We start from the raw sequence: 23,892 nt of genomic DNA on the forward strand, positions 1-23,892 counted from the left end.
TCGGCTATTGAGTAATGAAACACGTCAGCCTAGCTGCTGCAAACAGCTTCATGAGATGGTGCTCACGCACAGTCCTTGTCTTTTTTACATTGGTGATAGAAAAAGACACACATCCTGATCAGTTTCTATGGTGTGATTAGTTCGCTGCAGTGAGCTGGCCAGTATTGTTCCACACGTAGGAAATAACATGCTTCTATCCCGACCACGCTGTTCTGTACTGCAGATACAGCAATAACATGCACTATTACAGTAACAAATGCAATAGTTACCCAAAGCTCATATAATGCGCCTTATCCCAAATGTTTGTTATTACTGTATTTGTTCAGATATTTGTAACTGGCAAAACAACATTGTTTTTTGATAAAATCATTCGTATGGGTCTTGTTTGCTAACTTTAGCCCCCACATTTTCAACCCTTGACATTAAACAGAACATTAGTACACATTTAGAAGTATGCAACAGTAGACATGTGGATTAAATGTGTTTAGTATGTACATTGGAAACAATTGCGCTGGGGACCAAATACATTTTAGGATGATAGTGACATTTGTTCTTGTTTTGACGCTTTGTAGAAATTAAAACACACAAAAATAATTGGCAGATTAATTGATGAAGAAAAATAAATGCTAGTGGAAACCTACATTAAAGGTCGGCACTAGTGGTCCCTTAATACTGCATCTGAAGTCTCTTTATATAGAATCTTAGTGGTCCCCTATACTGTATCTGAAGTCTCTCTTTATATAGACTTAGTGGTCCCCTAATACTGTAATCTGGAAGTCTCTTTTATATAGACCCCTTAGTGATCCCTAATACTGTATCTGAAGTCTCTTTTATATAGGCTTAGTGATCCCCTAATACTGTATCTGAAGTCTTTTATATAGACTTTATGACCCCTAATATTGTATCTGAAGTTTTTATATAGGTTTAGTGATCCCCCTAAACGTATGAAGTCTCTTTTTATGTAGACCTCAGGGACCCCCTAATACTGTATCTCCCGAAGTCTCTTTGTATAACCTTAGTGGTTCCCCAAACTGTATCTGAAGTCTCTTTTATATAGACTTTAGTAGTCCCCTAATACTGTATCTGAAGTTTTTAAGTATAGACCCTTAGTGGTCCCCTTCAATACGTATCTGAAGTATCTTCCTGAAATTAGCCTTGGTAGAATTACACACTAGAACCCACAAATGAGTTCTTAGGAGGTACTTTTGTTATATTGAAAGGGGGGAGGGGAGGGTGGTACCCACGCTTGAACATCTTTCATGGGGCAAATCGGAGAGAAGGCCCCTATATAATGGCTTCCCTTCTCAAAGGCAGAGCATAGGATACCTATGGTTTGGTCTTACACCCAATCACCATTTCTAGCCACTGGGGACATAGGCAGGGAAGGGAACTCATATTACCACAAAGTGAAATTTTCAGCCATTATTTATGGGGATTACAAGTTACATTAGGGGTAAGAATTTTGAAGTGGTGAGTGCCTTTTGAAGTGCTGAAACTAATATTTGAACTTTAGTAGGCTATATGTTGTTCACATAGTATTGAAAAGTGAAGTAGAGGCTGTCCCTAACCTTCCTAACCTTATCCCCTAACCCTAACTCCTAAAGTGCAGGATGCACACATGTGGAGTGGAGACGTCATCTAAAATGATTCTTAGTAATTTATGTAGTTGGAGCATGTACACTGTGGGGCATCTCTCAATATTATGACAGGGTGATGGAAATCAACAATACTCTTTCATGCATCATACACCCTTGAATTAAAAATATAGACACAGTAGAGATAAAAAATAAATACAAAGGTCCAGATGTATATAAGACACTGTTTGTCGCAGGTGAGTGCACAGAGAGCTGAGCTGTGTGTGATGATGTGCACTGAGTCGGGGTGAGTGCGGGTAGATAACACCACATACTACTTGCGCTGCCTAGAGCACAGCTTGTTCACTGCATACACTTTGATCTATTCATTGTGACAAACCCCTTTCTCCAACAAAACTTAAAGACCAAAGCTGTGTCCGCATGGTAATGAGGGCAACTCGCACTGTCAAAGTCTGGAGACTCTAATGTTGTGTGTGGTCAAATGTTGAACTTATTTCAACCAAAAGGAAATGTCAACATCAGCTTTGTGTGAAGGAGTAGTTGATGAATGGGGTGAAGGATGTGCTGAGTACGTTAACAGCACACTAATATATCTCCACTATTATCTCGGCTAACATGACAATATTCCGAATTTTACGTAGTCATGTAAAGGGGCAGTAACTCGCTTGATATTCCAAATAAGGCTTTTTCTGATAATATAGCATTTTCTAATTAAGACGGAATTGAACCAGTACAATTTGGGCTTTGGAGAAGCATTCTTTAGACATGTACACAGGCTGGCTACATTCGAATATGCCGCCAACATGAAGAGGCCCGGAAGGTGGACATCGGCGGTGAATGAAAGAGATCTGGCTGAATTTCACGGTGACACCTGAGCAATCCGGAAGTGGAACTAGGCCTGAGTGGTTAGAAGGGAGTTCAATCCCCAGACCGACGGGGAAAAATCTGGAGTGGGGGAAAGTGAAAGAGCTGGCTTGTGCATACTCAAATTACCACCACTGAGGGTGAGGCCGTTAACCTCCAACTGCTCAGTGGAGCTGCTCAATCAGCCAGCTGGGGTTGTACTGGGCAGCTCCAGGTATGAATGTAACCGTGTGAATGTGACAGGTGGAAACTGCGAATGAGAAGTTGTTCTCAATCGACTTACCCTGATAAATAAAGCTTAAAAAAAAAAAATGATGTCGAACCTGGTGACTGACTCCATTCTCTCCTCTCTCTCTGTTCCCGTTCATCTTAACCTCCAGTCTGCGCGGCTTCATCTGCTCCTCCTCTTGTTTGACTCTTTCAAACATCCGATGCATAAATGCCATTAAGACAACACTAAAGACAGTCTCCTTCATCACATGTTCATACATTGTGTTTTTTAATTACATTCACATTTGCTCTCTCTAAATGAGGGAGAAAAGAGTTTCTGTAATGAGCATTCATGTCGGGATGAGATAATCGAATACACAGGGGATATACAGTATATGTTGTCGCTGACAATGTGACTTTAGTACAGATGCAGGGCTACAGAAGTACATTTGCATCGTTTACAATGAGCTGCAGCTCTGAGCTGTGATGATTTGCATTTTAAGCTTCAGAAAAACTGGAGTCTCTTATAAATTTTAATTATTGTTATATAAAAGATCGTCTTATGTAGAAACATTTCCAATGGCTGCAGGACCAGCACCCTCACCACCCTCACCACCACCACCTCCATACAGAAAATACTAGAAATAAGGATTTTTCTTTTTTTTTTACCAGTGATTCTCCTAATTATTTTCTGAATATCACGGTGCAAGAGCTACATCATATCCTTTTTCAAAAAAACAAGGAACAGAAGCATAAAATTACGGCAATAATGTATGCTTCTTTACAAATGAAATAAATGTCAGACTGACTGAATGTTACATTAATTTTGGAAGATGTCTCATAATCTATTGTCTCTAGAAGTGTATTATTCTAACTTCTGTTTGTTTTTAAAGAAGAGAAAAATCGCGGTACCCCTGTCAAGTGCACTTAATAGCTTCAAAATTGCAATGCAAATGAAATCACAATACAGATCGGATCGGCACCAATGCATCATTGAAGAAATCAGGGACAAAACCAATCGTCCCAGCCTAGAAACACAAACTCCTAGAGAAGGGTGGGGCTGGCTGTAAATATGATTGATAACAGCTGCCACTTGGACGAACTTTCCTGGACATATTCACAGTGTTAGCATAAGAGTGATAGATAGTTGTGTAAAGAAGGAAGGAAGAGAGTTCCGCTCCGGCTACCGTTCTCACCTCTGCACTTTAGGAAGGGGGTGTGAAGGTAATGGAGTACAGAAGTTACCCAAATTGTTGTTAGTAGGGAACTCATGCAGCGGTACAGTGCTGCTTTAGGAGCTAAATGCTAAAAGGTTGGCATGCCATACTGTCTGCTCCAATGCACAATGTTAGCAAACTGATGTTTAGCAGGTATAATGGTTTGGTGTATTCACCATGTGTTACGGTTTGCTCGTGTTAGCATGCCAACATTTGCTCATTGGGAAGTAGAGGCTGAGGCGATTAGGAATGTCATTTGCATTTTACGCGTATTTGGTTACTCCAACCAAGTGTGGGGGCATATTAACATATTGCCCTGAAGATGGAAGCTATAGATCAAGGGTCTTCAGCGTGTTTTAAAGCCAAAGACCCTTAACTGAAAAGAGATGGAGCAGCATATTAAAGCTGCACCTACAATGGCAGTAAGGAATGCATATCTTTTTTTGCATAAAAAATGCTAAGCTATTCAAATAGCCTAATAATTGTTGTTGCCATGATTTTATTAATCTAACGTTTTTCATCGATTAAACATGCATGTGCTCACACACATCTGTGGATGGCCTCAGTGACTACTTTACCTATACTGTAGGCCAGTGAGCAGTGAGGATTTATATTTGCTTTAATAATAATATGTTGGATTCTTGTTAAGACTTTTTAAATAAAAAAACTTTCCAAACATTAACAATGAAGTTGGAAGCCTGCATTGACTCTAAGTAACCTGGAACCCTCTGTTGAAAATCCCTGTGCTAGATGATCATCTGCAGAACATGGAAATCTGAATGCAAATAAACAAAACGAAAGGCGTGGTGTAATGACCAACCAACAAACAGTTCCATCCACTTAGAGCCACGTCACTAACATGGCTAAAATGAACAACACTTTTAAGAATGACTGGCCTGGCTGATTATACAGCAGCAGGGAAGTTAAAGGGTTAGTACTCTCACCGCGGATGAAGTTGCAGTCTGAGCATAGAGGGTGCAGTATTGTGTCCATTTATATCCAGATCTCTGAGTGGCTTGTGTCTCTTGCAGGTAAGAAGTTAACCAGGTACCTGGATCCTAGCGCTCATAGGAAGATCAACTTTAAAGAGACTTTGCACCACTTTGGGTGTTTGCCATTAAAGGTAAGAAATGCACAGGAGGTGTAAATGATGAGTTAAAGCTCAATACTGGATTTTATCTGCATTTAGAGGTTGCTAAAAGGTGGGTTTTGTTACCTTTTAAGACCAGAACTAGCTGTCTCTGTTTCCAGTCTTATTTTAATTATATTAATATTGCACACACACTACCAGTCAAAGTTTGGGGTCACTTAGAAATTTCCATTCCACACTCCATTATAGACAAGAATACAATCACAGAGATCAGTTGCATTGTTTTTTTTAACCAGGGCATCAGTTTTCAGATTACATTGTGTCTTACATAATTGCAAAAGGGTTCTCTAATGTTTTCTCCAGTTAGCCTTTTAAAAGAATTATATCAGATTAGTAAGCAAGTATGTACCTTTGGAACGTTAATGAAGACCCGGTTAGTTGCTGATAATGGGCAATGTAGATATTGCATTAAGACCAGCCACTTCTTTCTACAACAGTCGAGAACCCTTTTTGCATTATGTAAGTACATAAGGCTAATCCTGAAAGCTGCTGGCCTGGATAAAAAAAAACAGTGCAACTGATCTAAAGCACTATTATTCTGTGTCTGTAATGGAGTGGAATGGAAATTTCTAAAGTAACCCCAAACGATGGTGGTGTGTGTGTGTGTGTGTGTGTGTGTGTGTGTGTGTGTGTGTGTGTGTGTGTGTGTGTGTGTGTGTGTTATTGTGTGTTATGTGTGTGTTATTGTGTGTTATTGTTTGTGTGTGTGTGTGTGTGTGTGTGTGTATATTAATATGTAACCCTTATATATATTTATATAAATATATTGTATTTTTAAAAGTGAATAAGCCAACTATTCCTATCGATTATCAATCCAGAGATGTATCATACTGTGTATGGCTGCACAATGTAGGAAAATATCTAACTGCTATTATTTTTTATTTGATGTTGTGAGTGCGATGATATGATTCCAGGATATTGGAGGGAATGATAAATTTTAGTATCATTATTCTTATTTTCATTGAAAAAAAAAAAAAAATGTAAAATGATATAGCGGAGTTTTGTGGGAGTCTGTACAAAGGCACATGGCTCTCCATTAGTCTGTAGGATTACAATTTGGCTGTAGGCTGGGACGTCTCTGCAAGAAAACACAAGAACTTAATTCTTAATGGTTTGAAACATAGTTAGCCCTTTTAACAAATGGTACAACCCCAGCGATTTGGAAGTTGCAGTGAGTCCATGTGCGATTTTGATTACGATACGATTAATTGTAGTAGCCAACCCTGATAACATGTATTTAGTTGATTTCTCCCCTCTTGTTTTTTTTTTCCTTTCTTCTTTCCATCCGCCCCCTCCTACCAGGATTTGTGAGGGGAGATACTGAAGATGGCTGTGGGTCCCGGCGTTAGCTCCAACCAACGCGTCTGTTACTGACCAGCGGTTACATTTACCAGATGCAGCTCTAATGGTGAAGCTTTTGAGCCTGTTTAATAACTCAAAGGTGGATATATAGAGTGACAGAGTCATAATCCAATTTTCATGAAGCGCATATATAGAGGTTTACTCCTCGGCGCTTAGCGGCAACAAGTTCGACTCCGACCTCTTGACCCCGCTGCTGCACGTCATTCCCCTCTCTCTCCTTTTCTAATGTCTTCCATATTTTTTTCCATATTAGTCATCATGTCATAGCCAATAAGGCCTAAATGCCCCAAAAAATTATCTTTAAAAGATAGGTCCCATCCGCCAAATGGGATGTAATTCCATCTTAACTCACGCAACCTCTCACCAATGCCAGAGTGTGTGCAGGAATATGGCAGAATGTAAAAGCAACACAACTCCTATACAGGCCTTGATAGATTCCCAATGGAAGTTGGTATGAATGGACTAAGCCACACAGTAGCAGTCCTGGATAATCCCTTTCCAGCTGATCTCCACAGAATTCTATAAGTGAAATGAACCACGAAATCTGTGGCAGTTCCTGAAGTCATAAAAAAATTCCATGATTAGACACAGGATGAATTCCGTTGAAATGAACCGTTGCGCACCTTAAGTTAAGGAAAAAGGTCGCTAAAAGGGTGGAGCTTACGTTTCCATGACCGCAGTAGGACACTTCAGGAGACGGTTGGGTTTAGGAAAAGAAAAGCAGGATGGTTAGGTTTAGGAAAACAATAACAGGGCCGGGAGAGACAACACGGTTAGGTTTAGGAAAGAAAGAAGCGGGATGGTTTGGGTTTAGGAAAACAATAACAGGACCTTAGGACACACAACAGGACGGTTCACGGTTGGGTTTTAGGAAAAGCGTGACCACAGCGGGACCAGATGGTCTCTCCTGGGTGAAGAGTCTGTGTTGTTTGAAGCCCATCCACCTCCCACCCTCCTTACACGCCAGTTTTCGGGCTTTCATGCTACTACGCTACCCGGTAGTAAGCTCCTAATGCTCACGTCATGCTTCCCATTGACTTTACATTGGCATTGTTTTCCATTGAGTGGCGCGGAATTTCCACATACCGTGCCACCACCACTAATACCCGGTGTTAACCAGTTCGTTAACATTCCACAGAATTCTGTGAGACTTTCTGTGAATCCTTTCAATAGTGCAAAAAGTGGGACCCTGAAGCCTTTCTACCATGAAAAGGTATTTTTTAAAGTATTTTTTTGAATCACCATGAGGTATTTCCTATCATTTACCTAATTTGGTTTTTTACTGTAGGAAAGTGAATTATGACACTTAGTTATTAAAAAGTGAGTCAAAGTTTGATCTGCTTTTGGCTTTATTTGGCACACCATTGTATTACTCTTTATATTACTAGCATTATATCTATTTTTTTTTCTTTTACTGGCATATTGATTTGGGCAAAAATGTTTGGGCATATGGAAAGGAAGTAGCATGGAAAGTAGCATAAATGATCAAAATTATCTAGGAAAATGCTATATATCATAAGTTGCTGTTTGTTGCGTGTATGACTACCCATTCCCACTAGGGATGAGCCCAATTAGACGATTTTGCTTAGCACAAGGAGAACTAGAGAAGAGGGAAAGTGGAGGAGATAGGGGGTGAAAGAGATGGGGTATGGCTTTGTCCCAGCTAAACCCCAGTGGAATGCTGACGGAGTGATACAGTGTGTGAGGGATGGTTTGTGTTACCACACGAGTACAGAACCACCACAGTGGATTAACACTCCACGTAAAAGGGTTACGCATTATGTTTCTTTGGATGACACACTACACACATACACACACACGAAACCACATGAGTATGACTGGAGAGGAAATTAGCATGCACATTTAAAATGTGTGTGTGTGTGTGTGTTTTATTATTATTATTTTTTTGTGTGTGTGTGTGTGTGTGTGTGTGTGTGTGTGTGTGTGTGTGTGTGTGTGTGTGTGTGTGTGTGTGTGTGTGTGTGTGTGTGTGTGTGTGTCAGATTGGGGAGAGGTTTCTCAAAACAGTGAGTCACGTTTCCCAACAGAAGCAGGATGGTACTTAATTTAATGTGCTGCTGGTGTGAATGGATCCACCTTTTGATTTAAGATTTGACTTCACACTATGTCGGATGCATAGTGCGGTGTGTACTTGGCTTTACAGAGGTATTATAGTTACAGGTAAGAAGAACATTGGAAAGTAATTTCAGTGATTAGGAGTTTATTTGAATAATCCATGCAGTTTCACTGCCTCACTTGGCCCACCAACACAAGGTGTTTTCACTTGGTTTGGCTAATTAGCTCTAATCTGTATTATAGCGAAGTAGCGGCATTATTGCACAGACTGTGCTTGATTACGGCATCTTCTCACTCTGTACGTCAGTTGTAAACGCACATGGCACCTGTTTGGGTAGGACATCACCATACTTGTATCATTCCCTATTGGAACTGGCAGCTTTGCTGTTGGTCTTTGTGGAATCACACAGGTGTTCTGAGTTATTCTGCTAGATTAAGGAGCGTCTGCTGCAGTTGGAAGTTAAGGTCGCCTGCTTAAAGAATCAACACAATGCTGCAATTCTGCCCACCCACTTTGCTTTAGGGGAGTAACCCACAACAACACCGTTACTCTAAACTACACAGCGTTGGGATGTTAAGCAGTAGATGGCAGTTAAACTCTTAAAAGGGAACAGGGTTGAGGAAAAAGTGTAATGTCTAATTAATTTTGTTTTATGGTGGCATGATGTTGATATGTAAACCCGACAGTAGACCACCAAGTATTTTTGTGTAAGGTCAGCCATTACCGCACATACCTGGATTAACTTACTTGAAATTCCCCATTTATACTCTTTTTCATAATTCCATATCGCCACACACTTCTCTTCATCTCAGACAAAATGTCTATAATTGATGAATAAGAGCTACTCAGGAGTCCCTCAAGAGACCTGTGCATGTGTGTCCACCATCTCCACAAACCAGTCTTAATAAAGTGTGTGTGTGTGTGTGTTTGTGTGTTTTGTGACTGGGTCGTATAGCCTGCCTGGGCACACTCAGTTGGAGTGAAGCCAGACAGGCCAGGCATAATTGATGACACACAGATCTGGGCCATGCTACATCCCACTCGAGTGTCTGATAAAAACAAAGAGCAACGAGACCATCTCCAGGTCAAAATGCTAGAAGTCTACTGTAGTATCAGAGGGTGGCTTACCAGGTTGAATTTTAAAGTCTATTCAAGGACATAGTAAATGTCAAATCAAATTCCTGTTTGGTTTTAAAGCCACACCAATGGAGCTACTGCTTTAACAGACATAACAAGGGTTTAAGATCATATTTTAAAATTACATTTCACGTCCCATCGTCTTAAGTGTTACTGAGTCTAGTTGACTGGATTACTATCTAGTCTAGCATTTGCCAGACCTATCTCCACAGCTGTATCAGCACTGGAGTAAGGTCTGGCTTACTACATACCCATTCTAGGATAAGGAAAAAATATACTGGCTTGTTTGCATTGTCTTGGGTGGCAGCTAAGCTCACGGTGACACTGATACCGTGCCTCTGCAAAATAGTGGCAGGAAGGGAACTTTTGTTTTTGGCCGGAACATTTACGTTAGGGAGGCAAGCTCTGGAATGGCTAATTCCTGCAAAAGCATGCACACGAAATGTTAAATGAAGTTAACTTCGTGAGCACAATACAGTACGGGAGTTATTTAAAGTAGCTGGATAGATGGTTCGCCACGTTGGCTCCTTAACCAGTGTACCAACGAGATACGGCTACACCGTCACCCAGCAATTCCACATCACTAGGTGAAAATGTTTGCAGAATGAAGCTCTCCATCTGTTGTTTGCCATACTGCCATACTGACTGGCAGCTAATGTTTACTGGTTTGTGTCTTTATCTTAGCCTGCATAACGGCTTTTCGATTCGACGTTAGCGAAGGACAGGGCAAACCGCCTGGTGAGAAATGCTCTACTACTACTACTACTACTACTCTTTTTAGGTTTTATTTTTTTTCTTTTTTTTTGTGAAGGTTTAGCCAAAGCTTCACGCTGTTGTTCCCTCATGTAAGCAGGGTCCGCGGGCAGCGACTGCTGAGGCGCTGCCTGATGATGTCACCAACTAACTGATGACTATATCAATGACGTCGCTCACGTTGATTAATCATTGCAACCTAGTGCGGATTTGTTGACATGCTAATGTTTCAATTTGTTTGTCTGTTTAGAACGGTGAGGCCAAGCTGGGCCCTCCCGTTATCATGCAGCACGGGTCCTACCCAGAAAGCAGCGCGGTATGGTGAGGGTTGTGGTGCGGGGAGTGTGACATGGACAGGCGAAAACCTTTGATCCGGCAAGGCAAGCAGGGTAGCAATATCTGGGAGTGGGCCCTTATCGGGCTACTTAGTACTTAAAATGGCATCTGAGGGGATGGGGGCAGGCCTGTATCTCACTGCCCCTCTACTCTTCTCAAACTGTTTAAGGATAAAGTAAATATATTTGTATCATATGAAAGTAGTCACAATTAAGGCATCCATTGGTAGAAAATGTGTCATGCCAGCTTGTTGAAAAGGGGGCTGAATGACGGCTCCAAAAATTAGGCAAAATTTTGTGAGGGAAAAACGGTGGCCATTTTCAAAGGGGTCCCTTGACCACTCACCTCAAGATATCCGAATGTAACTAGGTTCTATGGGTATCCATGTATACCCCATGCAGTTTGGGGCAAAACATTTTCTGTAGTGTATGTAGTTCTAAAGTCATTTTCCCCTATTCCTAAAAAGGTATATTTCAGTATTTCTGCCCACTGCAGTCCATAAACAGTCTTGGAATTGCATAAATTGGGTGAACTGGAAAGCTAATGAGCCAATTGTATTCATGTGTCAAGATGGTTAGTCCCCACCGGGTATATTTGGTGCGACCTAGAATTGCATGTGGCCCCAGCCTGGCCCATCCTTTTTTGGAAATGTTCTAGAGCCTATATATATTTATATTGTCTATAAGTGAGTAACAGGAGCGGAAGAGGTAACTTTCAGTTTGTTTTAGATTTGACTGTGGCATTTTTATTGTTCTTTTCCCTTTTGAATGAACCACCCTTCCTGTAACTTCCTGCTATGCAACCCTAGACACCTGATTGGCACCCGTTGCGTCTGTCATCTCTCCGGGAGGAGCAGTTTGAAGATTATGGTGAGGGGAGGATGTGGATTTTACCCCCAGCAGTCCTTGCCCTGAGACACCGAGACAAATGGCTTCTCAGACCTGGGATCCTCCCCTTCCCTCTCCAGGTTGGGTGAATTCAGAATGCGGCGCACACCCTGAATCACATCCATTTGTATCTTGAAGTATATTTTTCAAGGACGTAACAGGGTGGGTCACTTTTGGTTTCCTTTTTCTTGATCTGTTCCTGTTCCATACTAGAATATAAAACTTTTTTATTATTACAGAGTAAGCAAAAGTACTACTTGCAGTACAACGAGGGGACGCGGTATGCTTGAAAGGCCTTTTTCATGGAAGACAAGTTGACATGTCACAGTAAGAAAAAACACAAGCTGTAGATAATGAAATGTATGATGGCTGAATTCCTTTTTAGCTTTCACTTTCAGGGTGCTGGTATTGTTCATGCAGCCTCACTGTGCCCCCTGTTGTGGCTACCTGGGACACTTGAATAGAAATTGAGCCATTGTTAATGTTATCAGTAAAACCCTTTCCTTTTCTTGCTTGAGAGGCCAGCACGATAGCACAGCTCGCGCAGCACAGCGCAACTAGCGCAGCACCAAAGCGCAGCTGGTTAGATCTCCCCACCTGCTCTGACATCATGCAAACATACAGCAACAGTACGCCACAAAATCCACCAACATGATGGGAAATGCCTGGCTCTCCACTGATCTGAGAGCTGATTGGTTTAGGTGTTTGACCAACATGACGTTATAGAATTTATATGGCGTTTTTCCATTACATGGTGGTACCACCTGTTCAGACTTCACCTCGACTCGACTCTACTACGGCTCGACTTGGGACGTGTCGTCCCCTTTTCCATTGCAGATTTTAGTACCGCCTCAGCTTGGCTGAGTCGTCATAGTGACTGCCGTGGGCATGGCTTGGTAGCGTTGCATTTCTCCCACTCATTTCCTGGTTCTCCTTCTCCGTAAAACAACATGAAATCAACAAAGATAGTTAACTTTTCCTGCTCCAGATTTTCCCGACGTGGTCGGGAAGAACGGTGCACTTTGTTTCTCTCACTATATGACTCCTAGAGTACGCTGCCTGCCGCGTGAGTAATCGCGCAGCACTCTCTCACTTCTCCCACACACTACACGGCACCGCACACACACCAGCGCACAAGTATAAACATCAGGCCACTTGTATGCTATGGAAGGCTCATGCGGAGCCTCCGGCAGCAAAAAACACCGCTGGCTAAACTATTTAAAAATGCCGTCTGTCGCTAGCAATGCAGTGATCAGTGACGATTCTTTCCGACCAATCTCCGTAGCCTGCAGGGTTTCACGTCACCTTCTCGGCTCCGCCTCAGCTCGCTTGGAACCTCGACTGAGGAGGTACTAAAAAAGTACCTGTTAGCAGGTACCAGGAATTTTTAAGTTGTGGAAGAAACCAAAAGGCGAGGGCGATTAGGTACCATGTAAATGTGGAAAGGCGCCATTAGATTTTATTAGTCCGATTTTGCCCTATGAAGTTTTTTTTTCTGTTAACAAAACCTATATTGAAGATTATTACATATTTTATTTATATATTATAGTTCTCCAAAGACTGCATACAATCTACGAGAAGTTCTAGTCAGCAATCTGATTATTACTTATTTCAGTTAAGTATCACCATCATATTGCCCGGTATTCCTGTATTTCCACTATTGATTCATGTTTTGAATGTCTTAAGTTTAAGAGCGATTGACCCTCCAATCAAGTTGCTCCAGCCAATTAATATACAGAGGCAGACTGATCCGATGGCTGCCTCCCAGTGAATTATATCTAGAGTTTCATGTAAATTTGAGGTTAAACCATAAACACTGTCATTATGATCACAGATAGTATGTGTAGCATTTTAATAGCCTCTGTCATACAGGAGAACATCATTGAAGTAACAATGATGGGGGACAAGCCGAATAGAAAAAACGATTGGTCTGATAACATTTAGTTAAATTAGCATGAGTGTGTATGTGACGGTTGCAGCTTTTTGTCACTGCCGCCTGCTCGTTCACTTTCCACTGAAACAGGTCTGCAACAAGATTACCAGCTCAACCGAAGCTCTGTCGATGTACCAACAACAAAATATATAACGTGTATTGTCACGACGTATATTAACAATGAAGCAAAATCTAATATACACCAGTCGGTCATTTTTGTTTGTGGGGTCCGATCTGTACATTTAAAGAGCCAAAAGAACACAGAGGCAGCTATTGTACAACATGAACTGCCCAATAATGAATCACTCCACCTCAACCTTTTATTCAACCATATGAATTTGTCATTTGGAAATTCATCTTCCCCTTTGTTGCCATCAGGGCAACAGATAATTTGCGCGGCGCTTGCCAAGATAAGTCTTTATTCTCTGGGTGACCGCCAGACGCTGGCTATCAAGGTTGCTGGCTTACTGTGCCCTTCAAAACAAACAAACAAACAAACAAACAACCTTTCTGCTGTGAAAGGGCCAATGGATGCCTCTGTTGAATTGTGCCATTACCATTGACTGATGGTCCGAGCATCACAAAATGAATTGCAGTGCAAGAAGAAAAAGATCTGGTCGCGCTGTGGTTAACGCATTTGTTGCTGCAACCAACTGTATTTAATATCTTTCCTACTTAAAATTTTGACTAGCATGAGTTCCACATTTCACGTCTGTATGTCCATGTGTTCTTTGTATTTGCAGTGCTGGGCAGACTCCTCAGAAGAATCGGCAGCTGTATAACAGTGAGCTGCTGGACATCTACTGTTCTCAGTGCTGCAGGAAAGTGAATCTACTCAACGACCTGGAGGCTGTGCCGAAACCTCAAGGCCAACAGGTAAAACGCACAACACACGAAGACAACAGCATAAACGCCAAAGAGGCTGCCGGGAGCAAACGGGGCTGGCTGGCAGCGACAATTCGAGGCGCTGCCTCAGCATCTCCCTGATTTGCTCAAAGCCTCAGATACACATAAGCCATCCACCCCAATCCCACCCTCCTTATTCATTCTTGGCATCAGATGCTGCACCCACATCAAAGGGTGAGCCTGAGCTGTTGCTATAGCAACCGTATCCCATTCTGATGGGGTGGCTGGTTGCAAGTTTTGTGTTTCTGTGTTTTGTGTGTGAGATGCAAAACGGCGACAAAAGAACAGTTTGTGAAAAACCGTGGCAGATAAAGGAGTGTCTGTGCCAATTTTAATAGGCTCAAACAACTCAACTTTCAATGATTTGATGTATTCCAATCTTTGATGCTTGATTTGTGATCAGAGGTAGCAATAACAATAACCGCATAGTAGTCAAAGTTGTAAAATAGCCCACATACGTGCACATCAAGCGTGTCTTTATGATGAATTATTCTACACAGCTTATTCTGCACTGAAACATAAAAACAGTTCACACAGCTCCATGGCTCCCACCGTTGCCCAAGTGGGCCACAGGTGTGCCAAGGGGGCGCCTACGAATATGACCAAAGGTGCCGTTTTTCTTCCGGCGCACTTACGCGGGACACCTGCGATCTGTCTTCACCAGTGGCTTCACTAAAATAGAGCCTGCAGTGTCTGCCCGGCGCACAGAGCAGCAGCTAGACACCAACTTGTGGAGGTAAAGAGATAAAAAAATGCTCAGTGCAGAGAAGTAGCTACTGACAGCTGCTGTGGACAGACAGGAGGGACTGGATCAGAAACATGAAGCATCATTTATAACATGTTGAATGAAAGACTTTAAGAATTCTTTTCCTTTTTTTAGTTTTCAGCAGCAGCTCGGCGCTTATTACAGGTTTAAAAATCCTCCCCCATCATATTGTTTATCCTCCCTTTCATATTATTTCCACACAAAGTGTTAGCTTTGTCAGCTGTTTATTCTAAACATTAATGTTATGTTCCCATGTAGGTATCCGGGCAAAGCAAGCTATCAGTTATATAAATATACATTTGTCTCTGCTTGAGAAAATAGGCGTTAGGGGGGCGTGAGAAGCGTGTGAATAGTGTCAATGTGTGAGAGTTGTCAGCCCTGGTGTGTGCGACTCAGTCTCTCTCTTGTGTTTCAGCCCTAATCGAAGATTTCCAGCACAGCATTTGGACGGTAAGTGACCTGACCTTCCTACTGAAGACCTTTTCTTTCTTTCTTTCTTTCTTTCTTTCTTTCTTTCTTTCTTTCTTTTTTTTAATAGAAGTAGTACGCGTAAATCTGCATTTGCATAGAAAGAAGGGGGCGACAGTCACTTTTAACAGATCCCAATGATGGGTTCAGCATTTAAGCAGGGTGACAAATAAGAGTCCTAAAATGGATGAGCAGTTTCAGAAGCTGGCACAGTCTGTATGTGATTGGCGATCATGTAGAATGGGTAACGGTGTCCTCTGTCTGAGCTGTTGGTTCCTAACTGGTCATCTCCTCCCTGCAGTCAGCTGTTCCAAGGCCAACCACAGCGTGTTTGGGTCCAGTCAGGGCAGCAGCACAGAGGATCTGTTCACAGACAGCATCGACTCCTGCGACCTCGACATCACAGAGAAAGTACAAACACACACACCCTCAAAAATGCAGGCAGTTTTTTGTACATTTTGCATGAAAACCTTTTTAAAATGATTAGCTGTTTGTTTCTGGTTCACCTGTCTGGTGGTAGCAATAGCTGTAGTGGGTAGGATGCCTCCTTTTAATTCCTTGGATGCATGGACTCAACAATTCACTAAAACCATCCCATTCTATTTCAAACTGAGGTGATTGCACCATAGAGTTCCTTTTCACTATAGTATGTTAGTTCAAACTGTACAGATCATTGGGGTGAACTGAAGTTAGTGTTATGTTGCGGGGTGCCTTTTAACATGGTGGATGATCCTGCTGGAGTGTCCCATGAAGGCATGCTTATTATTTTAGTATTGTAGGTACAGTTTAGTATTCAGTGCTCCCTGACTTTTGTTTTTGTCCAACTCTTTTTATTTTAACAAGTGACAGAACACACGTGGAGAGAGAGAGAGAGAGAGAGAGAGAGAAAAAAAAAAAAGCAGTCAGAAAGGAGCTCACACTCAAAGTCAGAGATAAGCGGAGTCGCAAGTTCTAGGAAAGGTTCGTTCTCTGGAATGTCAAGATACAGCCTTTTCAGTGAAAATCTAACTCAACTAAATTTAGAACCTTTTAGTCAGATTAATCCTGGGTCTTATCCAGTTGAAAGATCAGTCTGCGCAGATATAACCCAGGGCCTCCAGTGCAACAGGGGAGATTAGCGTCAGAGGAAATGCCAAAAATGGCTGACAAGGGGTTAGGGGGAATAATGTGCTCGTAGGCTCTACTCATGGTGTCAAAAATGCTCATCCAAAAAGTACATAATGTATGGCAAGACCAGAACATATGAGAATGGTTGGCAGGAGACTGGTTACACCTGTTACAGGCGTCCCGGACAGTGGAGTATATTTTAGACAATTTTGCGTTTGTGTAGTGGACTCTATGAAGGACCTTCCATTGGATTAGGCCATGACGAGCACATGTGGAGGAAGAGGGAGCCATAGCCAGAGCAAGGTCCTATTGTTGGTCCGTAATAGTCATGTTCAGATCGCCATCCCATGCCGCTTCTGTCAAAGTACGAGGGTTCGCGGAGGTCGAGCATAATAGATCCTACAATGCAGAAACACATTTTTTTCGGTCGGGATCTATCGCCAGGAGGGAATCAGTCAGGGTTTCCGGGGGAGGGGGGCGGTTTGGAAAGTGGGGGAATGTCTTTCTTGACAAAGTCCTAATCTGGAAAAAGTGAAAGAGGTGTTCTCCCTGACTGTTTTTAATACTGTTTTTATTCTCAACAAACATTTTAGCTGTAACCAAGTAAAAAATGTAAACTCATATAAAACTAGAAGGGCACTCGGAGAGCGCAGGCCTCCACTGAGGCATGCCCTATTTCACAATGTTTATGCAGTGTGAATTTTCCCAGTCGCGTACTCATTATTCCGATTATTTTGACACCACATCGGGCCAGTAGTTTTTCCATAATCTTGCTGACAGACAAACCAAGAAGCAAACTGAAAACATAACCTCCTTGGCGGAGGTAATAGTTGGAGGTGTGTGTGTGTGTGTGTGTGTGTGTGTGTGTGTGTGTGTGTGTGTGTGTGTGTGTGTGTGTGTGTGTGTGTGTGTGTGTGTGTGTGTGTGTGTGTGTGTGTGTGTGTGTGTGTTGCCAGCTCCTTCTTAATCTGGCTCTACAGAGACTGACAAACACTGATGACCTTGTCTCCTCAGCCTTTTGAGGCACAATGCTGACATACTACACAATACACATGGGTACTGTCATGTTCAAGCCTTCTGAATAAAAGCAGGAGACCAGCTAAAAGCTAACTCGACCTCTTGACCTTTGTGTGCCTGGAGTTGCAGCTACATGATTTCTTGCTATGAGGAGGTATACTGTACCTAATAAAAGGGCTCCGATATTAGGAATGTCTATGATATAAAGTAAACACAACCAGAGGAGCTCATCTCCACCTGAGGTCGTGTGTGTGTGTGTGTGTGTGTGTGTGTGTGTGTGTGTGTGTGTGTGTGTGTGTGTGTGTGTGTGTGTGTGTGTGTGTGTGTGTGTGTGTGTGTGTGTGTGTGTGTGGTAGGATGTGGAAGTTTAAAGCCTGGTTGTCTTTCTCAGGTCAGTTATCTGGAGAAGAAGGTGACGGAGTTGGAAAGCGACAGTCTGGCCAACGGTGACCTCAAGTCTAAACTCAAACAGGAGAACACGCAACTTGTTCACAGGTAGGACAACACAATCGCTGCATCCTTTATTTATTTATGCTTTTTTATGTTGGCCTAGAATTAGTCATATTAACTTTTTATTTATTTATTTTTTAAATTAGACTGAGGGTGTTGTATTACGTCTTAAGGGTTTAGGTCTACATAACCTCATCTGGAAATCATAGAATTTTTATCCAACCCAATCTGATGGCAGCTTTATTGCCACTATGTTAAACATTGCATATTTGACCTGCATGTACTGTTGTTGTTGTTTGTGTTTTTAATCCCAGGGTGCATGAGCTGGAGGAGCAGGTGAAGGATGCCGAGGCCAGGGCAGATCAGAGTCTGGAAGAGGAGACCAAGAGGCACCGGGAGGCTTACAGCAAGCTGGACAGGGACCGAAACATGGAGATAGACCTGCTCTGTAACAGGTAAACTCATCAGTAGTCTATATCCACGACGGATATATATCCGGTGGATTTATGATTTATGATGTTGATGAGAAGTCTGCAGTAAACCTAAGCTGAACAAAAAGTGCATGGATTATGTTTTTTCTCCAATCTGTTGGATTGTGTCGCCAGTTTCATGATTTATTCAGTAAACCTGAACTTGTCAAAGATGTAAAGTACTGTAGAGTTTTAGTTCTGTGGGATACTGTACTGTGTGTGTGTGTGTGTGTGTGTGTGTGTGTGTGTGTGTGTGTGTGTGTGTGTGTGTGTGTGTGTAGGATACAGCTGTTAGAAGAAGAGAATGGAGAGATGAAGTTGAATGTGTGCAGACTCAAGTCGCAGACTGAGAAACTGGACCAGGTGAGTGTGACTGACCCAAAGGACTATTGTATTTATTACAACCCAGAGGCGTCATTTAATTATTTCCAAGACATTTCCTGACCTCCCCTCCCTTTTTTTTTTTTCTTCTACAAACTTGCATCTGTACATAGTAGTCCAATGTTTATGTTTACCTTGTTCAGCTTCGTGGTCCTTGTTTTTAGCCGTATGTCTATTGTGTTCACACTTTTGGCCGTTTAAGCGGACTCTGATTCAAATTGGTCATAACTAAACAGGAATTAAAATTCCAGTATAATAAATATTGGCCAAAACTACAAAAGTAAGACTCAAATTGTAATAAAGCAGGATTATTCTTTTAACCTTTTTAAAAAGTGAATTTGCTTTCTATCTCAACAATGGCTTCCTGCCCTCTTTCCTGTGCAGGAGAAGCAGAGGATGACAGACAAGCTGGAGGACACCGGTCTGAGGCTGAAAGATGAGATGGACCTCTACAGGAAGATAATGGACAAGCTCTGGCATAACCGCCATGAGTTTCAGAAGGAAAAGGAGGCCATGCAGGAGGTGAGGCACTCTGACTCTACATGACCGAAGGGTGCCATGGAAAATGTAAAGCAGTTCCATTAAAGGGCATCTTTTCTGTGCAGTTGATTGATGATCTCCGCCGGGAGCTGGAGTATCTGCAGATGTTTAAGCTGGAGATGGAGCATCCAGGACAGGGCAAGGGCCTGTCGGAGTACAACAGCAGGACCAGAGAGATCGAGATGGAACATGAAGTCAAGAGACTGAAACAGGTTTACACACACACACGGCACACACTCCCCATCACTTCTCCTAAAGGCTCTGACGCACCAACCCGACGGCCAACCGGCGGCAGAAAAGGCAGTCGGACTGATCAGTCGGCTCCCGTCTCCCAAAAAAGTGCCTCAGAACACACCGAAGCGACGTAGATTTGAGCGTACGTTCTGCGCATGCGCAAGACCTAATACGTTTCCTTAACAGCAGGCGGCACTCATCTGTATTGTCACCCAAAAAATTAAAACAAAACGGAAGAGACGGAATATTTCTCTAGACCTAGTAAACACAGAGCACGCTGTCGTCAGTCATTGTTTTCATCAGAGAGTGTTGATAGTAGTCAAGAAGGGTCGTAGTCGTCATTACTCGCTGAACGGAAGAAAATACCGCGGCTAGTACTAAGAAGATACCGGCGTTGTCAGCTCTCGGGCTTCTTCTTGTGGAAGAAGCACTGATTCGCTAGTCAAGGGCTAGTACTCCACCAATCAGATTGGTCATTGAGTCCGACTGCCCCCTGGCTAATTCAATGAGTCAAATGGGCCAAAATGAAGGCCGACGGCTCCTCAGACTGACGATGGCACAGACCTCGCCAGACTGTCCAACGGCCGATAATCGGGTTGGTGTGTCAGGGCTTATATGGCTCACCATTCTTTACATTCATTCTCAAGTGGTTTAGGTTAAGTCCACACAAAGAGTGCATAACATAGATAGATATAAATATATACACACACACACACACACACACACACAGTTGAGATTAAACCTGTTAGAGCCTGACCAATATAGCACCTTTTCAAAATGAGAGTTTACAAAGACACACACACCCCGATTAGTTTAGCCGTTACTGTGTCAAACAAACAAGCTCCACAAATTAAAAAAATACCTGTGATTACATAGAATTAATTTACAAATGAATGCATTTGTGAATCTTTTCCTAACATTTACAACTTTTTGAACAGGCATTGTGAAGCCTGTTTTTATTAGTGAATAGAAAAGGCATTTTTGGATCTCAGTTCTACGCTTGCAGATCTGCATTTTACACACACAGAGTTTTGAGACAAACTTAAGATGTGAAAATGATATTTGACATACAGCAATAGCCTATCTTTGGACAGAGCCAGGCTAGCTGTTTTTCCCCCTGGCTCCAGTCGTTGTGCTAAGCTAACCAGCTGCTGGCTGTAGCTTTATATTTAACAGACCTAAGAGGGTGGCGACCTTCCTATCTAGATCTCAGCAAGAAAGTAAATAAGAGTATTTACTATTTCTTTAAGCCTAAGTTCCACTACACCAATTCAGCTACTAAGAGTTTTGTATCATGCTGAGAAAAGTTTGAAATTGCTTTCAAGTGTGTGTTGACTTCCTTATATTAACTAGCCACTGTTTCTGTAATGCACAGAGTCAAGAGTTTGACCCACAATCCCCTCTAAAAGGAACTGTTCTCTCTTTGCTTCCTCAGGAGAACTATAAGCTGCGGGATCAGAACGACGACCTGAACGCTCAAATTCTCAGCCTGAGTCTGTACGAGGCGAAGAACCTGTTTGCCTGTCATACCAAGGCCCAGTGCCTGGCGGCGGAGATCGACAACGCCTCCAGGGATGAGGTTAGTGTGCCGCTGCTGGATGGGTGTAGTAGTAGTAGTAGTAGTGGTAGTGGTAGTAAATAAATAACTTTATTTTGATATAGCACCTTCAAAAGTGCTTTTACAGGCCAAGCAAGGCAAAAGAGGTCAATAAAGCAACCGACAGCTACACAGTGGGGCCCAAACGTTAGCAAGACAAATGCTGACAAATGTAATGTGTGTCAGGACTGCTCTTCTAATGCATTTTCTCTCTCTCTCTCTCTCTCTCTCTCTCTCTCTCTCTCTCTCTCTCTCTCTCTCTCTCTCTCTCTCTCTCTCTCTCTCTCAGCTGGTCGACGCTTTGAAGGAGCAGGAGGAGATCAACCTGCGTCTGAGGCAGTACATGGACAAAATCATTCTGGCCATTCTCGACCATAACCCCTCCATCCTGGAGATCAAGAGTTAAACGCCACACACACACACACACACACACACACTCACACCCTTGTATTACTGTAGTTGTGGGGATCTTCCATTAGCCCCTACCTTAAAGTTATACTCCTTGTGATTTTAGTCCTGGTTGATTTGGCGACCCGCGTGGTTTCTGGAGGGAAACCGAGGGCAGGAATGCAGCAGAAGAGCAGCGGGTGCATTCGTTCGCAGTGCAGCCAAATAAACCCGTGTTGTTTTTTCTCAGAGAGGATTACCACGTCGTGTTCTGTAGATGCATTTTTGCTGTATGATCGCAGTTAGAGCTAACCTGCGTTTTGTGACTTCTGAGAGTGAAAGTGAACTAGCAGCATCAGGTAATGTTGGCTTAGCATTAGCAGTAACAACTGGATTACGTGCTGCATCCTCTCCTGTCAATCCCTCGTGTGTGTGTGTGTATGTGTGTGTATGTGTGTGTATGTGTGTGTATGTGTGTATGTGTGTAGGCAATCTGAATCCAGCAAGGGAATGGCGGACTCCGCCACTAACAATAAAAAAATAAAAAAAGTGCGAGAGAGAGATACTGTAATTGCTGAAAAAAATGCTGGTATCAAAAACAGGGTTTGATTTAATGAAAATCTCAAGGATTATAACTTTAAACTGAAATTCTGAATGTCCTAAATGTTCTCACTACTTGTGACTTGTGACTGGAACTGTTGCTAACAAATGTAGTTGCACGCACCCACCCACGCACAAACAAACACACACACACACACACACACACAGTGGATGGTCTTCATATCCACTCGAACCAAATGCTTATTTATGAATCGATCTGTCAATCACTGTAGAACTGCTGTGCCATGTTTAATCTGTATACCAACATTTTATAACTCTAGATTTAAAACGACTGAAATGTGGGGATTGGTATATATTTGGGAATACATAAAAACATATTTTGGTATTTTCATGTAGACGCAGTACTAATTGTTCTACAGTTACTGATTTATAGCTGGGCTGTCTCTCACTGGGGCGGGGGCTCAGACTGAAACAGAGGCTAGATTTAAGGAGTGTAGGACATACAACAACTAGCAACATAAAGGACCATACCAGTGTTTTGCATGTTTTCTACAAACCAGTTGCCAAAGCAGTCCATAATGTTTGATGGTATTTTTACCGTCTACCAGGTAACCTTCATTTCAGGCGGTACGAAAATCTATTTGTGGAGACTTGAAATAAGCTTGAGTTCAGTTTTCATGTGAACTTCATGTTAGTTTTATCGTTCATCATAATATTGAGCGGCAGTGCTGAGCAGAACCTGCCAGTATCTGCCATTGCAAATGCAAGTTGATTTTCATACAGTATGGGAATGAATGGAAACCAGTGGAAGCTTCAAAGGAGGATCACTTAGCGGAATAGTTTCAAAATTTGGGGAATTCCGCGTATTTACTGTCTTTCCGAGAGTGAGATGAGAAGATTGACATCCGTCTAATGTCTGTGTGTTCAGTACATGGTTAGCTTAGCTTAGCTTAGCATAAAGACTAAAAAAGCTGGGAAACGGCTAGCTTGGTTATGTCAAATGTTCGGATCTCTAATTAACTGGTTGTATGTAGTTTGTTTAAACAAAAGTTTGTCGTTTTAGAGGGAGTTATGATTTGGAAGTATTTGACGAATAGATGTTGAACTATTTCAAAAAAAAAAAAAAATCTGTAAAATGGTCAAAATTAATGTTTAGTATTTGTGTAAATGTAGTGATTGGCTACAACATGCATAAACACTGGCATGGGCCTTTTTAGGTGACACCGCTTCTAACCCTTTAATTTGGCTGTCTGAACACAACCGAATGTCTACATGATTAATATATGCTGTATACTACATCCAATCAGTTAGTAAACTATGTCACGGAGCCTTTGAGGGACAATTCAGTGCTGTGTTCCTGAAGACGACTCATCGTAAAGGTATTTAAAGGTGCTAAGAGCCAATATAATGTGCCAAATCTTAACATGTTTTTTATGGACAGAAATAGTGGTAGGGCCTCATACTTATTATACAGAGTTGGATGGCTC

The 23,892-nt window shown here is 42.2% G+C and overlaps 1 protein-coding gene across 1 annotated transcript; it reads left to right on the forward strand.

Moving 5' to 3' along the window:
• The first annotated feature begins 2,398 nt into the window (after positions 1 to 2,398).
• LOC120575293 (rab11 family-interacting protein 4A-like) lies at positions 2,399 to 23,588 on the forward strand. Its single transcript, XM_039826014.1, has 14 exons — positions 2,399 to 2,459; positions 4,918 to 5,009; positions 10,616 to 10,686; positions 14,265 to 14,397; positions 14,956 to 15,035; positions 15,609 to 15,643; positions 15,963 to 16,072; positions 18,177 to 18,280; positions 18,550 to 18,690; positions 18,987 to 19,068; positions 19,471 to 19,608; positions 19,692 to 19,838; positions 21,296 to 21,439; positions 21,747 to 23,588. Exons 1-14 carry the CDS (start codon positions 2,399 to 2,401, stop codon positions 21,861 to 21,863), a joined length of 1,455 nt encoding a protein of 484 aa, XP_039681948.1. The 3' UTR covers positions 21,864 to 23,588.
• Positions 23,589 to 23,892: the final 304 nt, after the last annotated feature.

The sequence above is a fragment of the Perca fluviatilis genome, chromosome 15, assembly GCF_010015445.1.
Source record: "Perca fluviatilis chromosome 15, GENO_Pfluv_1.0, whole genome shotgun sequence".
In the NCBI taxonomy this organism is placed as follows: domain Eukaryota; kingdom Metazoa; phylum Chordata; class Actinopteri; order Perciformes; family Percidae; genus Perca; species Perca fluviatilis.

Coding starts and splice junctions, on each gene's coding strand:
- LOC120575293 (XM_039826014.1), top strand. CDS start 2,399: ATGAAGAGGCCCGGAAGGTGGACATCGGCGGTGAATGAAAGAGATCTG. Junction 19,609..19,691: donor AAAAGGAGGCCATGCAGGAG/GTGAGGCACTCT, acceptor TTTTCTGTGCAG/TTGATTGATGATCTCCGCCG. Junction 19,839..21,295: donor AAGTCAAGAGACTGAAACAG/GTTTACACACAC, acceptor TTGCTTCCTCAG/GAGAACTATAAGCTGCGGGA.